A 20,623-nucleotide genomic window follows, 5' to 3' on the forward strand; every position below is an offset into this window, starting at 1 on the left:
GAAAGTCATACACATCTGGGATGACATGAGGGTGAGTAAATGATGGGAGAATTTTCATTTTTGGGTGAACTATTCCTTTAAGAATGGAGTTGAGAACAGCCAGTCTGCTCACTAAAATCAGAATTGGACCTATTTAAAATAAGGATGGGAATAAATCAGTTGTGAACTCCTCCCCTAGCGGGTGCTGATTGGCTGTTTCTCAGACTTGCAGTCAGATCCAGTCACTCAACTGGACTGAGCCGACCCTTAAGAAGTGAGTGCATCTCGAGCGGACGGCATCTCCAGTTTTCAACGTACAAACTGATGGAAAGTCGATAGACGAGGGGTGATCTCTTTAGTGCGACATTGTACGTTTTGACCATTCATTCTGGGCACATTCGGTAGTTTAACTTCCAACTTAACTCAACATGTAAGTGCGGCTGTTACACAGACGTACCCGACAGTTCATCTGGTGGTGTTTAAACTGTTACCAACATGATTCCCCCAGCGAACATGATTCAGGAAGACACTACGAGCAAGGATAACGAAAGGGAGCAGCGTGAGCCTCAGTCACCCACATCCATCAGCCAGCAGGAGTCAAAGGTTTGACACATACACCTCATATAAGAGTAAACGCACAGACACAGCATACCGACAGAGATTTTTGTGTAGTGCGTAATTTACACGTCTTTTCACACTTTTACTGTACCGTACTGTTCACGTTTCACGTCAGTTTTCCATCTGTACTTGCAAAATGTTCGAGAATATTATATTGAATATAGATTTGATAAAAAGATTTGATTGAGCGCGCGCTGTCTCAGACCTTAGCAAGTACTCGCGCTCATCTGTTGCTTTGTTTTCCAAAAACAAAATCATCCTAATCCTGAAAATAATATGGCATTGTATGAATATAATTAATGAGTTTATTCATATTGTTATTTCTAAAGCCTAATTTATCAAAAAGCAATAGTAAATGTACCAACACTGTACAATAAGGTTTTATAGGATAACATCAGTTTATGCATTAGGTATCATGAACTAACAATGGACAATATACCTATATTTATTAGAGCATTTAGTAATCTTGGTTAATTAATAAAAATAGAATTGTTCATTGTCAGTTTATGTTAGTTCATAATGCATTTACTATTGTTAAAATATACAACTTGTAATTTAAAAATAAATATATATGATAAAAAGTGCCATAAAAATTTTGTTCATTGTTAATACATGTTATCTACAACCTTATTGTGGAGTGTTACCATAAATGTTTATTTGTATGCTAAGTGTTCGTATGAGAAGACTTGCCATGTTGAATGTGTGCAAAGTTAACTTTGCAGAAGAGGGTTTGTGAAGCTGCTGTATTTCTTTTTCCCCCCTACTTTCAGTACATCCCTGATGTCTGATTTGGTGTGTTTCATTTAAGATCTGATGTGTGAGGCTGTAGTAGGTGGTGTTTCGTCACCATCATTTGTTTGAGCTCATCTGTTTTTCTGGGTCATCTGTGGCCCTGAGTTCTACATTCAGCCCGGAAATGTTGTATGGGTCACTATGCTATTAGAGCTGCAATCCCAGTTGGGAATTTTGCATATTTATTGTCTGTGAATCAGGGTTTATTTATTAAAGATTCAGTTCTGTAAGACAATATTGTTTTATTTAGGTAGTTATTCAGAAACTAATTCATTATTGACATTTAGTTCATGTCATTCCCATTCTCTCCATAAATGCTGTTCATGTGGCTGAGTGTAAGAGCTGAGATCTAGCACATCACATATTGAACAGTATCCATGGCAATATAAAGTTAATGTCATTACACATCAGATTATCATTATTTGACGGATTGGTGTTTAACTGTGAGCTGTTACTCTGAACAGTGCCATCACTTACTTTTCAGTGTTATTTACTGTGGTCATGTGGAAATGTTTTAATCAGGTCACCAGTAAAAATATTTATTTTTATCTTATTCAAAAAAAGAATCACAGTGAATAAGAACCATATTATATTTGACATATTACAGAATTGTGATTTGTACCAAAGGCTAGTTTTCATATCAGGCCTTTTTTAACTTAGGAGAAGAAGAACTAACTGTAGTAGAAGAAATCTATGTAGCCTAGTCACTCATTAGAAAGGGAAGACACCACAAAATAAGGATGTAATAGTGAGCTAAAACAGAATATGACTCATTAGTTGCTAATTGGAGACTCTAATGCAAATGAAAAACAGATTAAAAATAAATAAATCTCCAATGCTGTTCGCATTTCAAAGATTTCCAAGACGTAAAAGGCATAGTGAGAAATAAGGTAATTCAGTTTGCATCCCAGTTGAACCCATTTCAGCAGTGATGAGTAATAAAGAGGATTTAATCAGAATCAGGGCTTTTATTTGCAAATCTATCAAGCATCTCAGTGTTCAACTACTGATTTAGTATCCGGTTCTTTCTGTCCCAGTAAACATATTAATTTACACTTGACAAGCAGAACTGGTCCAGGGGTTTTGTAACTAAAACTCCAAGTAAATAATATTCTCTATTGGGTGTCTTGTGTTCATTTGTGTCTGATTAGATAAAAATGTGTCCCATGTAAAGCAGGCCCAATAAAATGTGTCCTTTACTTTCTCAACAGAGCAAACAATCCTGTGCCAAAATACCTGACTACCACCTTAATCAGCTCCATCTCTCAGAGTCGTCCTTCAGGGTATAGCAGGGCACACATTTAGTGCTGACAGCAACAGAATTGATTCCTAATAGATGTAGAGGATTTGTGGTTTTCTTGCAGAACTGGGCATTGTTTTTAAAAGTACTTTCAATGCATTTTTAATTCAAAACCTTGGCAACATATTCCAGTAATATGTTTGTGTTTATTCAGTGCACCAGTCACATATTGCTCTTTTATTCAGTCAACAGTTATATCACTTGTTCATTCATTTCCAGTGTGCAAGAAACTTAAATCTAGCTTCTCTCAAAGACCATGTACAATTTGTTTTAGCAGTATAGTCTCAGGCATCAGCCTTTTTTGTTCCCGTTCCATTAATTTTATTGTAACTGCCAGGCAAATTGTAAAATGACTGAATGGATTTCTTGATTGCCTGTTGTTTACCGGAGGTTCTGCCACTGAGCAAGTGCCTTGTAAATGCTAGGAAGTACCTGAAACCAAAATTAGCCTATTTTTAACCAACATTACTTTTGGCACTTTTGTGATTTATTTGATGTAATTCACAGGGTAAGCTGCTTGGAAGTGACTTCATAAGTTGACAGTGAACTATGAGCACTGATGGAAAGAAGCAGAAAGGGAGGGACTAATCGATCAATCACTCTCTGTTGGGCATTAGAGATCAATAGGTCATCATCATACACAGACGTGCAGTCAAACTGCAACTCACTAAACACAGTCCACTGATTCTCTATCTTCATTGGTGGAAACACAATGTGAAAGAATTGTCCAAACATTGTCACATGGTGCTGCCCATACAGTCACACACACATGCAAACATTCAGTCATTTGTCACACATATATCGCTGCGTTTATTAATTCTTGACCGAAGACTTGTTCTTTTTTGTGTATATTTGAGGCATTATAAAAAGTAAATCCTGTCTAACCTGTTACTACTGGGCACCTTTCAATTCTACTAAATTTGTATTGTGTTCCAGTGCACAGAACTGGCGGAAGTAGTGCAGGTTGGTGTGATACAGAGGACATGTTTAGCAGGCAGAGATGGTCCTGGTGGGTGTTGTCAGCTAATTTAGAGGGCTGTCAGTGTATGACTGATATAATGGATAATGTGCAGTGTGCAAAGAGGTTACGTACCAAGAGACATGACAGTACATTTTCTTCCAAAAAGATGAGGTTTTGAAGGTTAAAGGGATAGTTCACCCAAAAATGAAAATTCTCTTATCATTTACTCACCCTTATTTCATCCCAGATGTGTAGGACTTTATTTCTTCAGCAGAACACAAACGAAGATTTGTAGAAAAATATCTCGGCTCTGTAGGTCCATACAGTACAAGTGAATGGTGATCAGACATTTGTAGCTCCAAAAATCACATAAAGGAAACATAAAAGTAATCCATATGACTCCAGTGTTTAAATCCATATCTCCAGAAGTAATATTATTGGTGTGGGTTAGAAACTGAATAATATATAAGTCCTTTTTTACTCTAAATCTCCACTTTAACTTTCACTAACTTTAACTTTTCGGATGTGAAAGTGAAATTAAACAAGCACCACATGTGACTTTCAGATGTGAATGTGGAGATCTAGTATATAAAGGACTTCAGTTTTGATCTGTTTCTCACCCACACTATTGCTTCAGAAGATATGGATTTAACCACTGGAGTCTTATTAATTAATTTATGTTTCCTTTATGTGATTTTTGGAACTACAAAGGTCTGATCACCATTCACTTGTATAATATGGACACTATAGTGTGAGGAACAGGGTGAAAACTAAATGTTTATGAACTGATAATCTGCGGTTTTACTCGTGATAGGGAATAAACGTTGTAGCGCCTATTCGTTTCACCAGGAAACTTCTGCAATTCCTACAATGATCTAAACAAAAGTCATTTTTCTAAAATGTAGTATTAGTAACGTACTGTAATTCTATGAGATCAGGTTTTTTTTTTTTTTTTTTTTTACAACGCATATAAGGCTAAGCATATGTCTGAATCAGATGCTTATAGATACATAAACCTGTTTTTGTATTTCTACTCCATTGTTTTATTTGTTTGTTTCAGTTGCAGAGGTTAAAGCGTTCACTGTCCTTCAAGACCAAAAGTCTTCGCAGCAAAAGTGCTGACCATTTTTTCCTGCGGCCTATCGAGGATGTGAAATTTCAAAGTGACCTGCTCTCTGATGTCAGCAGCAGCACGGGTCACCTGAGCACTCTCGATGTGTCCGTCTCCACCCCTCCAGTGATGTCCCTTCCTCCACCTCCCCCTCCGCTGCCCCCTGTGATCCCGGGCAACCTGCCCATCACAATCTGTTCTCCATCCCGTGCGCCCCGCCAGACAGACCCTAACGCACACACCTTCCTAGAGCACATCTTCAAGAAGCCCCAATTCTGCGATGTCTGCAACCACATGATTGTAGGTAAGAAGACATATTTTATCCAGGAACTCACAACACCTCAACACTCTCATTACTTAAAACGCACAAAGCTGTGTTTGTTTAGACAGCAGAAAGTATTTTGATCCCTAGAATAATGGTTATAGATGAGACGCCTAAAAGCATAGTCTGGAATATTTTATTCTCCATCTGTTCTTCAGTCACCATACGATGATGTTTTGCTACTGTGGACCAAAACAACACACAATGGTTTGACCATTTAGAGTGCAGTGAACAATGATAAAGTATGCCACATAATGAGTTAGATCTCCCAGCTATGTTCTAATTCACTTCAAAGTGTATTATTTATTGTTGGAATGGTCAGTCGGGCAGAATCAGATCAGATATCATACTGAGGGAGTTTTGTAGCCAGTTTCAAGTTTTATGCCCTGTATTCGTGCCCCCATGAAGGGGCATCTGTCCAGACCAGTCCACCAGGGATGATTTGTGAGGTTGCCAGCTAGTGGATAGATTTTTATGTTATTTCTGGGCCACAAGCATTACCAAACGGAATTACAAAAAATGACTGTTTGCAAACATACTTCATGAACACTGCTCCTGTCTGCAATTGTTTAGGTAAATAGATAGTCCTGCCCCAAACTCATATTATTTCAGACATTGTCAGGCTGGTCAGGATGCTCAAATAAACTGAGCAGTGTTTAATAGCACCAAAGTGGCCCCAAAATGTATTTGGTCATTGCAGTAAATAGCAATATTTCAAACCGAGTACCAAGGACACCTACGTGAACGCCTGTGGGAACTTGAGTGTAACTGATTTCATACATCCACTCAGGGCAGTTTCTAGCAATAAGCTGTATAAGCAGCCGCTTAGGGCCCCCTTATGCTCAGAAATTACCCTGCATCCACTAATAATGATCTTGGGGCCAGTTGGTTAAACGAATAGCAAAAATCACTTAGAAAAGTGAAAAATTCTTTGATTTGAAAATGATTGTGTTGTAATGGTGTTTTGTGTGTGTGTGTGTGTGTGTGTGTGTGTGTGTGTGTGTGTGTGTGTGGAGAGAGAGAGAGAGAGAGAGAGAGAGAGAGACCATGTGTCTTGTCAGTCTGTGGCTGGCATATGGATCTGTCAGGCCTCATCACCTCTTTACCACACAAACCCACTCACTCAGAAAAGGACACTAATGAGGGCAGGGCGCCAGATCTGGCCCTGGCACATCCTCATGCAAAGGACATCAAGAGGCCGTATGATGCATTTCATGGCTTTGTAATAAATGTAGAGAAAACAGAGTAAGAAACCTGAGCTGGAGCAGCAGATAGATTAGGAATGATCTATTGGGTCATTATCCCACAGCATTTTAATTTCTGCTATGCAGGAAGGTGAATTTTATGAAATTTCACCAGCTGTCAGAAATAAATGCGAGGAGGGTGTAGTCCTTCTGTGTATGTTTGCGGTGTATGTTTGCGGTTTCAGTTGACTGCTGTGACTAATGAGTCATTACTAAATAACAAACTGTGAAATCCTTGGATGTGGATCGGATATCAGTACACTTGGGTCTGACCCAAATCTCTACAGGTGGATTAAATATGAGCACACGTGCATTTGACCCAAATCTCTACATTTGGTTCAGATATCAGATATCAACTGGGCTTTCAAGATCATGTACCTCTGTTTTCCATGTTTGCATACATATTGACCAAGTTGAATGTGTTATCTGAGACAGAGAGGGAGATCTGACCTGCTGCTTTGTGGTTAGTTTCCAATTCAGAGTTAAACCTGAGGTGTGTAATTTCTGTCACGAGTGTCACCGAACAGAATTGCCAAAATAATGAATGTTTTCGTAGAATTTTACGTGAACACCCCCTATTAACTTAAAAACGTGATAACATTGAAATTAACTGGTTATATTCAAGTAAGAAATATTAATCAATATCACTGAATCAACCTGAATACATTAGGTTACACCAACAAAAACTAATTTTAAGAGTTAGATCAGAGAGAACTTTACCTCTTAAAGGTAACAATTGCGGGTACCACTTTTTCCAGTGAAGGTTAATTTGTGTAAACGTGTAAATACTGTGGCTCTGCCAAAATATTGCTCTGTTTGTTTAAGAATCCCGACAAACCCGAAAAAGTAACATTGACTTAACCAATTTGGAGTGGAACTATCTGTTTTATTGACCATTGCACTGGAAAAATTGTGTTGCAAGGTAACCTAAAAAATTTGCTTTGTCAAGTCGTGAAGTCATTTTTATTTGTATAGCGCTTTTCACAACACACATTGTTTCAAAGTAGCTTTTCAGAAAATTATGCTGTAATGTCTGTAATGTCTTAAATGTCTTAAGAGTCCTCGAATATCTTTAGAGTCCTTGTGTTGTAACATCAAAATTAACTGGTTTTATTCAATTCAATCATTTTATTTAACCTTGTGTGACCCCGCGTCCACATGTGTGGATGTTGTATTTTGGCTTCGCTATGCGCAACGCATAATTTAAGTGAATTAAAACCAACTGAATACTGTTCACAAGACTCTACACTGTCATTTAAAGGTTAAAATTCTGGCACTCCGTGTCACGTGGCATAACAGCACGACGTTGATTTCCAGGAACCGCTACTATGGGCACAGCGCCAACAAAAGTGCCTCTGGTAAGAAACCTTTTTACATTTTTTGATTGAAACCTATTTGGTTGTAAAGAGTAGCGTCTCTAGTGCTGCTTTAAAAAATTCATTAATTTTTTGCACATCAGCACGCTGATAAAGATGAAGTCCACATACAGTATGTGGAATTTAGGACCGCATTCCCTCAAGAGTTGAAAACACATGTTAGTTATTTTGAATATTTTAAAACATTAACACATCTTTGGTCATTTCACTTCATTTTAATTTACATTTTGTTATTGTTTTATTTTGTTATCACCGTACAATACGGTTCTATTCATTAGCATTATTAAATGCATTCCTGTATATTTACTTAGCATTTTCACATATAGAACACATATATTCATGCAAAAGCTGAAAAACGTTGCTTTCCGAGGCTTTATATGGAGTTAGGATGAAAATAAGGTGCATTTCTAACTATTCTGAGACCAGTGCAGACAACAGCACACTGGAGGTTAAGTCATTCACTAGATAGGGAGCAATGGAGCAAGGGTGCATCCTATAGCTTTCTATGCAGCTAAGTGCATTCACTCCTAAAATCCGACCAAAAGTTTCAGGCTGCAGATGGTGTTTGGACCACTCAACATGTTTGGCAGACATGGACAATGATAATCAGCACATAGATTCAGAATGTTATAATGCAACATTTTATTTTAACATGGTTGGCAGTGATTGGATGATGCTGGCTATTACTTATAATCAGAATTATTTATTCAACTTTATAGAAAATCAGCTGTAATGTCTGTAACGTCTCAAAAACATGAATAACCAACACTCCTGGACACACAAACTATTTGATGAAAAAAATCAGACTTTCTATAGCATGGTATTACTTAAAATTTCACAATTTAGTTCCGCTGTCCACATATGTGGACATGAATTTTTAGGAAAACTATTTGCTCTAGAAATTTGTAATTTTTTTATTAGGTGCTACTAGTTACAAATCAAAAAGGGAAATGGGAAATGCACACAACAGTCACGCGGGGGTCTCAGGAGGTTAATATGACAGAATTTACTTGACAAATTAGGTTACACCAACGAAAGTAATTTTTTGCAGTTTACCACTTTTTTCAGTGTATGAATGACTCAGGGGCCATTCAAACAGAGCTTTTTCTTTTGCTAAAAAAGGTAGATGCAACACATATAACAGAACGCAAGTGTCTAAGGATGCTCTTTTTAAAATTGCCCTTCTTTTTTACCTGACACAGTGTTTAAAAAACATGCTGCTCCTGTGCAAGATGCTAAAAAAACAGCTGGATGAGGCGGAATGGTCAAAGTCGTCCATCTAACACAGGTTTATATAGAAAAACAATGGTGAAAAAATGCAGACTGACACAAAAATGCATGCAATGTGAATGGCTCCTTACTTTTAGTTGTCTCTGCAAATTAGCCTGGGATGGGAGAAAGTATTTTAACATTGAAAATATTGCACACTTTAACTTCAAGAAGATCATTGAGTATACAGTATATCTCTTTAATTTCTATACTCCTGTGGTAGTCTGTTGTATCATACAGAATGACAGCATTCATAACAGACCATGATTAAAAATGCAATTATTTTTGGACTAATAAGATTGGTTTAATCAGATATGAGGGTATAAATGATAAGAAATGTTTTAATGGGCAGACCCTGGTGACAACTGCCAGCCATGAGACTGTCTGGAGTGAAGATGTTTATTGGCTATGAACTGATTGTTGATTTCATTTAAAAAGTGGAGAGTGTATCCTGTATTAGTCATTCTTGATACTGAGCCCATTGCAAAGTGTCAGTCAGCAATTTACAAAGCAGAATCTGGATGCAAAGCAACACATGCTAATGTTCTCATGTTTTTGCTCAGGCTGAGGCACCTATTTCTAAAGACACAGAAACCATGCTGTATTTCAAAGTATAAAAGGAGTCTTAGCATTTTGGAAATATGGTTGGCTGCCTGTGTGGGTGGATGCACATCCCATGCATTGGGCAACTGATGGCATTAACAACATTGAAATTAAATCCACACAACATCTCATGGACCCTTAGAAATGAAGTAGAATGATGGAATCATTTTGCTGGGTTCCTGTAGGGCATATTATTATTTTTATTATTTTTTTTTCTCTTTCTCCCCTTTTCTCCCCAATTTTGGCATGCCCACTTCCAAATGCGCTCTAAGTCCTCATGGTGGCGTAGTGACTTGACTCAATCCGGGTGGCGGAGGACGAATCTCAGTTGCCTCCGTGTCTGAGACAGTCAATCTGCACGTCAATCCTGGCTTGTTGAGTGCATTACCGTGGAGAACTAGCGCGTGTGGAGGCTCACGCCATTCTCCGCCATTCTCATACTAAATATTATATGAGATGTTTTATTTTCCATTTCACAATTTGTGCAACCCTTTTACCAAAACCCTGATTTGTTTGATTTTGTTTATTTGATTTAGATTTTTTTTTCCGATAAACATTATGTTGACATAAACATTAAAAATACAAAATGCAATGTAAAATGTCTGACAAAATGTAAATAAAATAAAACTATACCAGAGTGACAGGATTGCAATTAACAGGGTGTCAAATTTGGTCCAAATTAAGTAATCACTCAGTAGGTACCTGCTAGTTTGGGACTAAATGTTGCTTTGTAGTTATTTTATAAACTGATGGGCCTATTCCAACCCATATTTTTTTTTTTTTAATCAGGTTGAGCTTGACAAATCCAGTCTTCATTACAGGTTGTGAAAAAAAAAAAAGAAAGAAAATGAAATGGGATTATTTACTTGTCTCCCTACCATGCTGTAGTAGAAAGGGTCCAAATGTTACTTTTTAATTGTTAATTTGTCTAAAGAAATTACTTTTTTGTAATGGGATTTGTAATGGTACAGTAGTGCACAAAAGTGGGACACAGCTATACATTTAGGTTTTGGTAATTCAGAATTGGAAAATAGTAAAAGAAAAATATTATAGTGAAATTAAAATAAGAATATCAAGTAAACAGATTATGTAAAAGTGATTACATTGATGTATGAATTCAATTTGTATATAGTGTTGAAGTCAGAAGTTTACATACACCTTAGCCAAATACATTTAAATTCATTTTTTCACAAGTCCTGACATTTAATCGTAGAAAACATTGCCTGTCTTAGGTCCGTTAGGATCACTACTTTATTTTAAGAGTGTGAAATGTCAGGATAATAGTAGAGAAAATGATTTATTTCTGCTTTTATTTCTTTCATCACATTCCCAGTGGGTCAGAAGTTTACATACACATTGTTAGTATTTGGTAGCATTGCCTTTAAATTGTTTAACTTGGGTCAAACGTTTTGGGTAGCCTTCCACAAGCTTCTCACAATAAGTTGCTGGAATTTTGTCCCGCTCCTCAAGACAGAACTGGTGTAACTGAGTCAGGTTTGTAGGCCTCCTTGCTCGCACACACTTTTTCAGTTCTGCCCACAAATTTTCTATCGGACTGAGATCAGGGCTTTGTGATGGCCACTCCAATACCTTGACTTTGTTGTCCTTTTTGCCACAACTTTGGAGGTATGCTTGGGGTCATTGTCCATTTGGAAGACCCATTTGCGACTGAGCTTTAACTTCATGGCTGATGTCTTGAGATGTTGCTTCAATATATCCACATAAGTTTCATTCCTCATGATGCCATCTGTTTTGTGAAGTGCACCAGTCCCTCGTGCAGCAAAGCACCCCCACAACATGATGCTGCCACCCACATGCTTCACGGTTGGGATGGTGTTCTTCGGCTTGCAAGCCTCACCCTTTTTCCTCCAAACATAACGATGGTCATTATGGCTGAAAAGTTCAATTTTTGTTTCATCAGACTAGGGGAAATTTCTCCAAAAAGTAAGATCTTTGTCCCCATGTGCATTTGCAAACTGTAGTCTGCTTTTTTATGGTAGTTTGGAGCATTGGCTTCTTCCTTGCTGAGCAGCCTTTCAGGTTATGTCGATATAGGACTCGTTTTACTGTGGATTTAGATACTTGTCTATCTGTTTCCTCCAGGTCCTTTGCTGTTGTTCTGGGATTGATTTGCACTTTTCGCACCAAACTACGTTTATCTCTAGGAGACAGAATGCGTCTCCTTCCTGAGTGGTATGATGGCTGCATGGTCCCATGGTGTTTATACTTGCTTACTATTGTTTGATGAAAGTGGTACCTTCAGGCATTTTGAAATTACTCCCAAGTATGAACCAGACTTGTGGAGGTACATAATTTTTGTTTCTGAGGTCTTGGCTGATTTCTTTTGATTTTCGCATGATGTCAAGCAAAGCGGCATTGAGTTTGAAGGTAGGCCTTAAAATACATCCACAGGTACACCTCCAATTGACGCCAATTAGCCAATTAGCCTATCAGAAGCTAATTGGCTAATTGCCTAAAGGCTTGACATCATTTTCTGGAATTTTCCGAGCTGCTTAAAGGCACAGTTAACTTAGTGTTTGTAAACTTCTGACCCACTGGAATTGTGATAGTCAATTAAAAGTGAAACAATCTGTCTGTAAACAATTGTTGGAAAAATTACTCGTGTGATGCACAAAGTAGATGTCCTAGACGACTTGCCAGAACTATAGTTTGCTAATATGAAATCTGTGGAGTGGTTAAAAAATGAGTTTTAATGACTTCAGCCTAAGTGTATGTAAACTTCTGACTTTAACTGTATAAGGTCAAGACCTCTTTGGTGGAACAGGCAATTGAAAATTAAGTAGTAATCACGGAAAGTGCCAAAAACATTATTACCACTAAATCATTAAACACATTAAAGATGTTTTTTTCAATGGCTGAAGTGGACGGTAAGGGAATGCATGAGAGAGTCTGGACAGAGCACGTGATGCTTGATTAATCAATGGTTTGCTGGAAGCAGCTTGTTGTAGCAGACAGACAAATGAGCCTTGTGACACATCAGCTCCACAACAGTGGGTATTGATGTTTTCATCCTATTAGTCGTCAAATATAAAAAACAAAACAAAAAACAATGTTTTTATTTTTCAAAATCTGAAAACATGTTCTATTCTACACTCCTTAATTATATTCTTTAGTAATAGAAGATTATTAGACTGTATTACAGCACTATTACAACACTGCATCGCTCAGAGATACATGCTTATTTTTAATCAAGAAGAACTACAAGGGTCAAATCGCAAAAATTCTTGTGTTGTTTGGTGTCTTTGTTGTGTCTGTGTGTTCAGTAGCTCAGCCAAGCATAATACATAATGCTACTTTCGTAATGTTGCTTTACAGTTTGTTTTTGGGTGCAGTATTAAAAAATGTACATTATAAAACATAAATCATTGTGGATGAAAATGAGCTGTAAATAATGTAGGTGTTTCGATCAGTATGATAACCATTTTATTTTGATGCATGCATTAATATTACATGCAATAATTGTAATGCTAGGGGGATTTTTTTTCTGTAATTTTTAGCTTGCCAAGGGGGAGCGGGCAAGGTGTTTGGTAAGTCTGTTCTGTATAATGATTTGAATCCACTAGAAACAGAAGCCAAATAGAAAACCCCACTCACCCCTCTCCACCCTGGCCGCTGCGCTCATTATGACTTGTCCAACACTCTCAGAAAAATGTTTATGAAGTAGCTCCCCATATGCTTTGGAGACCATTGCTTGAATTTGTCCCTAGAACGGTCAATATTTATCCCTTTATTCCGTGAGGAAAACATTTTTCTAAGAGTGTTCTTGCCTGTTTTTTCTCATTACTGTCATAAGAATATAGATTAAACTATTCTGTGTCTGATCTTGTTGTTCAGAGCTTTGCTATGCATGCCATTATTATAGAGGGGATAGTTACATTTCTTATTAATGTAAGTTGGCTGTGAGTTACTTTTGGTAATTTACATTTCTGTTTTATGCACTGAGATACAGCAGGATTAACACTGGATAAAACTATATTGAGAAAGGATGGCAGTTTTTACCAACAGGTAGTTTTTACCCATAAGTAATTTTAGTGTCTAATAAATTATCTTCAATTCTGTTGCTTCCTCTTGGGAAGCAGATGAAAATATGACTGTAATTACTGTAATTAGTATTTATTCTGTCACCACAACAAAATATGTTTATGTTTATGGCTCACAGAAGCAGTCATTTTATTTCTGAAAGCAATTAAGCCCAATTAATTCTCATTTACCTAAAGATCACCCAAAGATTCATGCATCACTGAGTGTTAAATAAATTGTGGCAGGCAAGTGCTGTTTATTTTGTCTAGACAATTATGGTTAATGAAAATTCACACAACTACCTGTGTGGACTTGGAAACCTGCAAATATGTTTTCTGTTTAAATATTCACCCTCTCTTGTTTCTTTATTAGTGCATTGTAGAGACAAGGGAGAAGTCAAAGTGGGAGGAGTCAGAGTAGGAGAAGTCAAAGGCAGTTAAGGATTAAAGAGTGTTTTGATATTATTTATTCCAAAAAATATTGTCCTTAATGAAAGGAGAGAGTGGATGTTGTAACTTAAAGGGGTAGTTCACCCAAAAATGAAAATTCTCTCATCATTTACTCGCCCTCATTTCATCCAAGATGTGCATGACTAGGCATGTGACGGTATCAAATTTTCACATCACGATAATTGTTGAAGCTTTTATCACGGGATACTGTATTATCATGGTATTGAATGACATTGCAAAATGGGTTGAAAGATAAACAAAGTTTAAACAAGTTTAATTACTTTTTCAATACCAAACTGGCCTTTAAATGAACAGATAACGAAGAACTTTGAAAAGAACCCTGAACGTTAAAGAAATTCATCAACACCATAGATACATAGCCAAATAGTTGATTTCTTAATATTTAAATGGTCATTATGCCATGGGGCCACTGATCAGTACAGACCTTGTTTTGTTGAGGTTAATGTTAAAGGCTAAACTAATTTTATCAAGCCAGCTACTAGGCTACAACAATTGTGCATGTTTTTTTTTTTTTTGTATTTTTCTGGATAGCAAGCCTGTTGCTAGGCGCTAGCTACAAATTTAATAACCACAAGTTCACACACACTGTGTGGCAATGTATGTTTGCATTGATTTCTAACTTGAGATTAATATTGAAATCATTATTGATCCACATTGCCATTATTGATAATAGGACTTGATATTATCTGATTCCAACTGTATATTAGTTGTTACTACGAGACACAAACGTAACTGTGTAGCTACCGGAGTTTTAGCGAACTACTCTTCGGCCACTTGAAAGCAAGCTACACATCTGCAAATGACAACAACAGTTCATTTTCTTTGTCATCTTAGTTGTCACTTAGCTAATTGTGTCTGAAGCCCCGTACACACTTGCAGCGACTTTATCGCTTGATGTCTCTAGACTCTGTACCATGAAGTCGCTCCTGGGCGTTCCTACTGCTGTTGCTCTAACTATATTGGTGGATTGCACGTCCAGCCATATCTTTAAAAATTGTGATCACAGTAAGGTGACCAGATTTCTGAAATGAAAAATGGGGACATTTCAAGTTCAGAGTTCAGTAGGTCATTGAAATGTCAAGTTACTTATTAAAAAAGGTATTTTGACCATGGTGAATGTGGTAATGTGCTGAATTATGCACTGTAAGAAAGGATTTTGGTTTAACTTACAAAAGCAAGTAACTTGGTTGCCTTAAAATTTTGAGTTCATTTAAAATAAAATTTGATAATAAAATAAAATAAATAAATAATAATTTGAATAAAAAGGTCTAGTAAACTAAGAATTAATGGTATTAAAGGAATAGTTCACCCAAAAATGAACATTTGCTGATAATTTATTCACCCTCAGGCCATCCAAGATGTATCTGAATTTTTTTCTTCATCAAAACAGAATTTAAGATTTTTAGGATTTCATTTCAGGCCTCCTCTAAACAATGCAATCCATAAACATGTATAAACAATGAGGAACTATTGCACCTGATTCCACAGCACAGGGGTCCTGCCCTTTGAACATCTTAATCATTTTATGGAATACAGTGAAGAATGTAAACATTTAGCATCTAAAACATATTTTATCATATGACACAAAGATATTCAATATTGTATAATAATGATAATAATAATTATTATAATATTATTTTACCTAACTGTTTGCTTATTTTATATGGACCTGCTTTTCTTAATTACTACCTTTTATTTTGATCAAGTCTTATGTATTATGGTGCTCCTTTTCACTCGTTTCCCTGCAAGGTGCAAATCTATGCTGTATGTACTGATTTACTGTACATTTCTTTGCAAATATTTTTATTATACATTTGTATTTTTTCATGTTGTTTATGTCATATTCTTATTTTAAATGTATTTGGGGTATATGTTAATACAACAAATGAGCAAATATGTGAGAAGGTGCTTCCTGTAGTGTAGGGAGGGAGAGGAGGTGGTGGGCCGATAGCGCTGATATTCACAAAAAATGATATACATTAAAGATAATATTATTGATTTTATTGGTTCATCTGCGGCGATTAATTTGACTACTTTTCACCTGCATGTTATAGTCTGCAATAAAATCTCAAGGCAAATTCAGAACCTGTTATAAAATACATAACAATATAACTTTATAACATAAATAGCTACTGTAGTATGTGCCTTGAAGCCTATAACAATGATGATAATTGTCTTCCAATTCTTCATTTCAAAACTGGCCCGATCAAGTAATCAATAAAGGAAGACGAATGAATTAAAGCTGCTATAGCGAGCAGCTCCCTCTGTTGGTCAAAATAAACAACACATGGTTTGCTTTGCTGCTATGGATTTCTTGTGTAATATTTCACTTTGAACGCTGTCTTGAACACTCGGGAAAAATGGGGACTTTTCCTGGGACAGCTCCAGTCGGGGACAGGTCACCAAAAACCAGGACTGTCCCCGGAAAACGGGGACGTCTTGTCACCCTAGATCACAGATAAGATATATTGCTGGTAAATCCAAGATATAATTCTAATTTGACAAGGAATACATTTTCTTGTCACTAAAAAATTACATTCTGCTGTGGAGAGTGTTGTTACATAAACTACAGCAGTGCTCAATGCATTTAATTATTAACTAGATTAGCGATCTATCAATGTACAAAATCTACAACTCAGACCAACTCAGTTTGCCAGTAATTTCTAAAACGTCATTCTTATTTGACAAATAACCAGTTGTCTTGTCCCTAAAAATGAACACACAAGAGTGTTTTTATTTATATGAACTGCAGCAGTGCTCATTGAATCAGATCATTAGCAAGATGAATGAACTATCAATGTACGAATCAAACTCACTCAGACTGCTGACATTTTCCTGTCCACGCATCATTTTTTATTATATCCATGTATGTGATAACAGACACATCATATAGAACATTGAAATCGCTCCCAGAAATGTTCATTTTTCCTCCAGTGAACACCATCTTCACTACTTTTGGCTGTCACTCCTGAAAGTTGCTCCTCATTTGCATAAAGTTAAACTTTTCTCAACTTTGTCATTTCGCTTGCCACGGCCACATCTAGTCACTAGAGGTTGCTGTTGCTCGTGTGGCCAGCTTTCATTGAAAATGAATGGGATCGTGTCGCTTTGTCGCTGGAAGTCGCTGCATGTGTGTACGGGGCTTTAAAGTAATGTCTCTTAATTTACAAAAACATTTTGGAAAAACGAGCAGAACTGTCACAACTTACCTTTATCTTGCTGAATTGAACAGAATGATTGTCACAATCATGAGCAATCATGTTAGAGGTGTTCTCGTGTTTCGCTGCCACTTTTCTGCCGCATTTTTTGCACAAAGGGAAACCATCACTCCCATGCTTCTAGTCCAGTTTGTTTACATCAGAGTGCGCATGTGTCGTTTGTGCCGCATACTCGCAGTGTTGTAAATATCAATTCGTTGATGGAATAAAAACTACTGTGCGATCAGAAAAATCTAAGCAATTTGGATAAAAGTTTATCTAGAATTATTTATGGTATTTTGAAGTGTCCACGCTAACAATATCGTGCATGTTATTTACCGTGATATACCGTATAACCGAATACCATCACATGCTTATGCATGACTTTCTTTTTCAGCAGAACACAAAGATTTTCAGAATAAGTTCTCCACTCTTTAGTTCCATTCAATGCAAATGGATGGTTATCAACACTGTTATTCTCCAAAAAGCACAGACAATTGTAGTAAAAGTAATCCATATGTAGTATATGTTGTAAAAGCTTCACTATGTAACTTTTTTTGTTAAAAAAATAACAAAATGCTTTAATGAGAGAGAGCAAGGAAAATGTATAGTTGTGTAATCACACACACGTTTGTGTGTATGTGTGTAGTGAAATACAATAATTATACTGTAGTTGGTGCAGAGCTTTTCACTTGCTAGCACACGTGTATTTTTCTTTATAATGGCAATCATTTTTATAAATAAATCCTTTAGTCCTTTTCTTACCAAGGACATGTGAGTCTTGAAATGATGTTGACCACTGGTTGGTAATAATGGCAATCTATAAATTAGTTACTACCGTGGTCTATTTGGCCAGAATATCATGCAGTTATAAAAACTTTACAGTGTTTGACCAGACGTGGTTCTCAGATCTCATGCTCCTCGCGACAGCCTCCCCTGGCGAATTCCCCTGAGGAAGGACCTTCTTTCTCAGGGACGGGGAACCATCTGGCACCCACGACCAAACCTCTGGAATCTCCACATCTGGCCCTTGGACGGGATGTGGAAGACCTAAGTGGCCTACCACCCGCGGTGGTAGACACGATCACTCAGGCTAGGGTGCCCTCTATGAGGTGCCTGTATGCCTTGAAGTGGCGTCTGTTCGCTAAGTGGTGTTCTTCCCGATGCGAAGACCCCCAGAGAAGTGCAGTCGGATCGGTGCTTTCCTTCCTGCAGGAGAGGCTGGAGGGTCGGCTGTCCCCCTCCACCCTGAAGGTGTGTGTAGCCGCTATTTCGTCTCATCACGATGCAGTAGATGGTAAGTACTCGGGGAAGCACGACTTGATCATCAGGTTCCTGAGAGGTGCTAGGAGGTTGAATCCCTCCAGACTGTGCCTCGTCCCCTTGTGGGACCTCTCTGTAGTCCTTCGGGGTCTAAGTCCTTTTCACTATAACTGTGTTCTTCCAGTCGCTCTCCAATGCGCATTCATGAGGGGATCCAGTTCACTCTGCCTTTCTCATGATGTAAGTGCGCTGGTATGTTCAAATGAAAGCAAAACCAATGAAGTTTGTGAACAACGTTCTGTTGTAAATAAATCGAGCTGCACTTCCGGTTGTATCCTACAGTTCTCGTGACAACATCCCAGCACGCTTACATCATGTGAGAGGCTGCGTGAACTGAATCCCCTCATGGACGCGCATTAGAGAGCGACCGGAAGTAAACAATTATAGTGAAAAGAACTTGAATATTGATCGATTTTTCACCCAAAGCGATCACATCACTTTAGAAGATATTTATTTAACCACACGGTGTCGTATGGATTACTTTTACTTCGATTGTCTGTGCTCTTTGGAGCTTTAAAGTGCTGATCACCATCCACTTGCATTGTATGGACCTACAGAGCTGAGATATTCTTCTAAAAATCTTTGTTTGTGTTCTAATGAAGAAAGAAAGTCATACACATCTGAGATGGCATTAGGGTGAGTAAATTATGAGAGAATTTTGGGGTAAACTATCCCTTTAACTTCCTCTGCCTTGTTCCATTCACTGATTGCTTTATTCACATTTTATATGCTTCTTGATTAAAGAATCTTTGATCAAAGTTTAGTGCCTACACTTCATCACTCTTGAGGAGGAGATCAATATTGCCTGCCTTTAAATGAACACTAATCTTGTGTCAAATGTAAAAAAAAAATAAAAAAAACCTGTGGATATCAAAAAGGGGAACATCTACTGTATAGCCTTGCTTGCACTTATTTAATCGTTACTGAAGAGCATTAAATAAATGAGAACAATTTTATCTGAAGCTAGCTTTTTGATTAATCTATTTAATAAAAAAAATAAAGAGCTAGTTCTCTGTTTAGACGAGATGTGTCATATACTGATTGTAATATGTGTGTTGGGTGAATTTTAGATTAAATTGTTCTGTGTTTCAGGATAAGAATTTCTATAACCAGTTATCAGAAATCTTAAGCTGGTGTGACATCTATTAGCATGTTTCCAACCAGTTTAGTTCTTTCTTCTTCCATGTCATTCCATAAAGCAGCTAAATCAATAAATACATCTCGGTCCTGGTGTGGTGTTATCAAGTGATGAAACTGAGCAAATAGAACAGGATTAAGAATTTCTGTTAGAGAATAAGAGTGCTGATTTATTAGGCAGCCTCTTTATTAATTCTCTAACTTTATGATTTGCTCTTGTTTGTCTTCAGCTGTTTCTGTTCAGCTTAGCATAAAAAGATAGTTCACCCAAAATGTAAATTCTGTCATAATTTATTTGCCCCTTGTTGTTCCAAACCCGTATGACTTTCTTTCACAAAACAAGGTATTAGGCTGAATTTTCATTTTTTGGTGACTGGCTAACATTCTGCCTAACGTCTCCCTTTTTGTTCCATATAAGAAAAGAAGTCATGTGAGTTTTAATAACATGGGGACCTACAGAGCTGTGATATTCTTCTAAAAATCTTCATTTGTGTTCTGCTGATGAAAAAGTCATACACATTTGGGATGGCATGAGGGTGAGTAAAATAATGACAGAATTTTCATTTTTGGGTGAACTATCCCCTTAACATCTACATTTCCACATTTCCAGTAGTACTAATACTACTAATAAGGTTGGATTTTGCATGTGTTTCTGGGACTGTGAAGGAATAATTGGCTGATCCACTGATAGGGGATGTTTTTTGAAGGCCAAAAAAAATATTTATCTCTTTGGACAGATAGGCCCAAATTTTTCTCAACTTTTGTAATTACATGACCAGCAACCTGAACACTTGCAGAATTGCACTGCCGTAATATTTAAACCCTCAATTAAAATTTCAGTGTGAATTTCCAGCACAGTTATTTGGAATTACATGTTGAG

General features: G+C 37.1%; 1 protein-coding gene across 4 annotated transcripts in view; it reads left to right on the top strand.

Moving 5' to 3' along the window:
* Positions 1-252: 252 nt before the first annotated feature.
* Positions 253-20,623, top strand: part of LOC127411540 (SH3 and cysteine-rich domain-containing protein-like) — a 45,847-nt gene continuing 25,476 nt past the window's right edge. For 2 of the 4 annotated variants that reach the window (XM_051647200.1, XM_051647203.1), the window contains exons 1-3: positions 253-582; positions 4,711-5,065; positions 13,094-13,123. In XM_051647200.1, the coding sequence (XP_051503160.1) occupies positions 475-582; positions 4,711-5,065; positions 13,094-13,123 (493 nt within the window). In that variant the 5' untranslated portion in view covers positions 253-474. The remainder of the gene's footprint in view (positions 583-4,710; positions 5,066-13,093; positions 13,124-20,623) is intronic. The other 2 variants (XM_051647202.1, XM_051647204.1) reach the window with 1 other exon arrangement.

Source organism: Myxocyprinus asiaticus, chromosome 20 (assembly GCF_019703515.2).
Source record: "Myxocyprinus asiaticus isolate MX2 ecotype Aquarium Trade chromosome 20, UBuf_Myxa_2, whole genome shotgun sequence".
NCBI lineage: Eukaryota > Metazoa > Chordata > Actinopteri > Cypriniformes > Catostomidae > Myxocyprinus > Myxocyprinus asiaticus.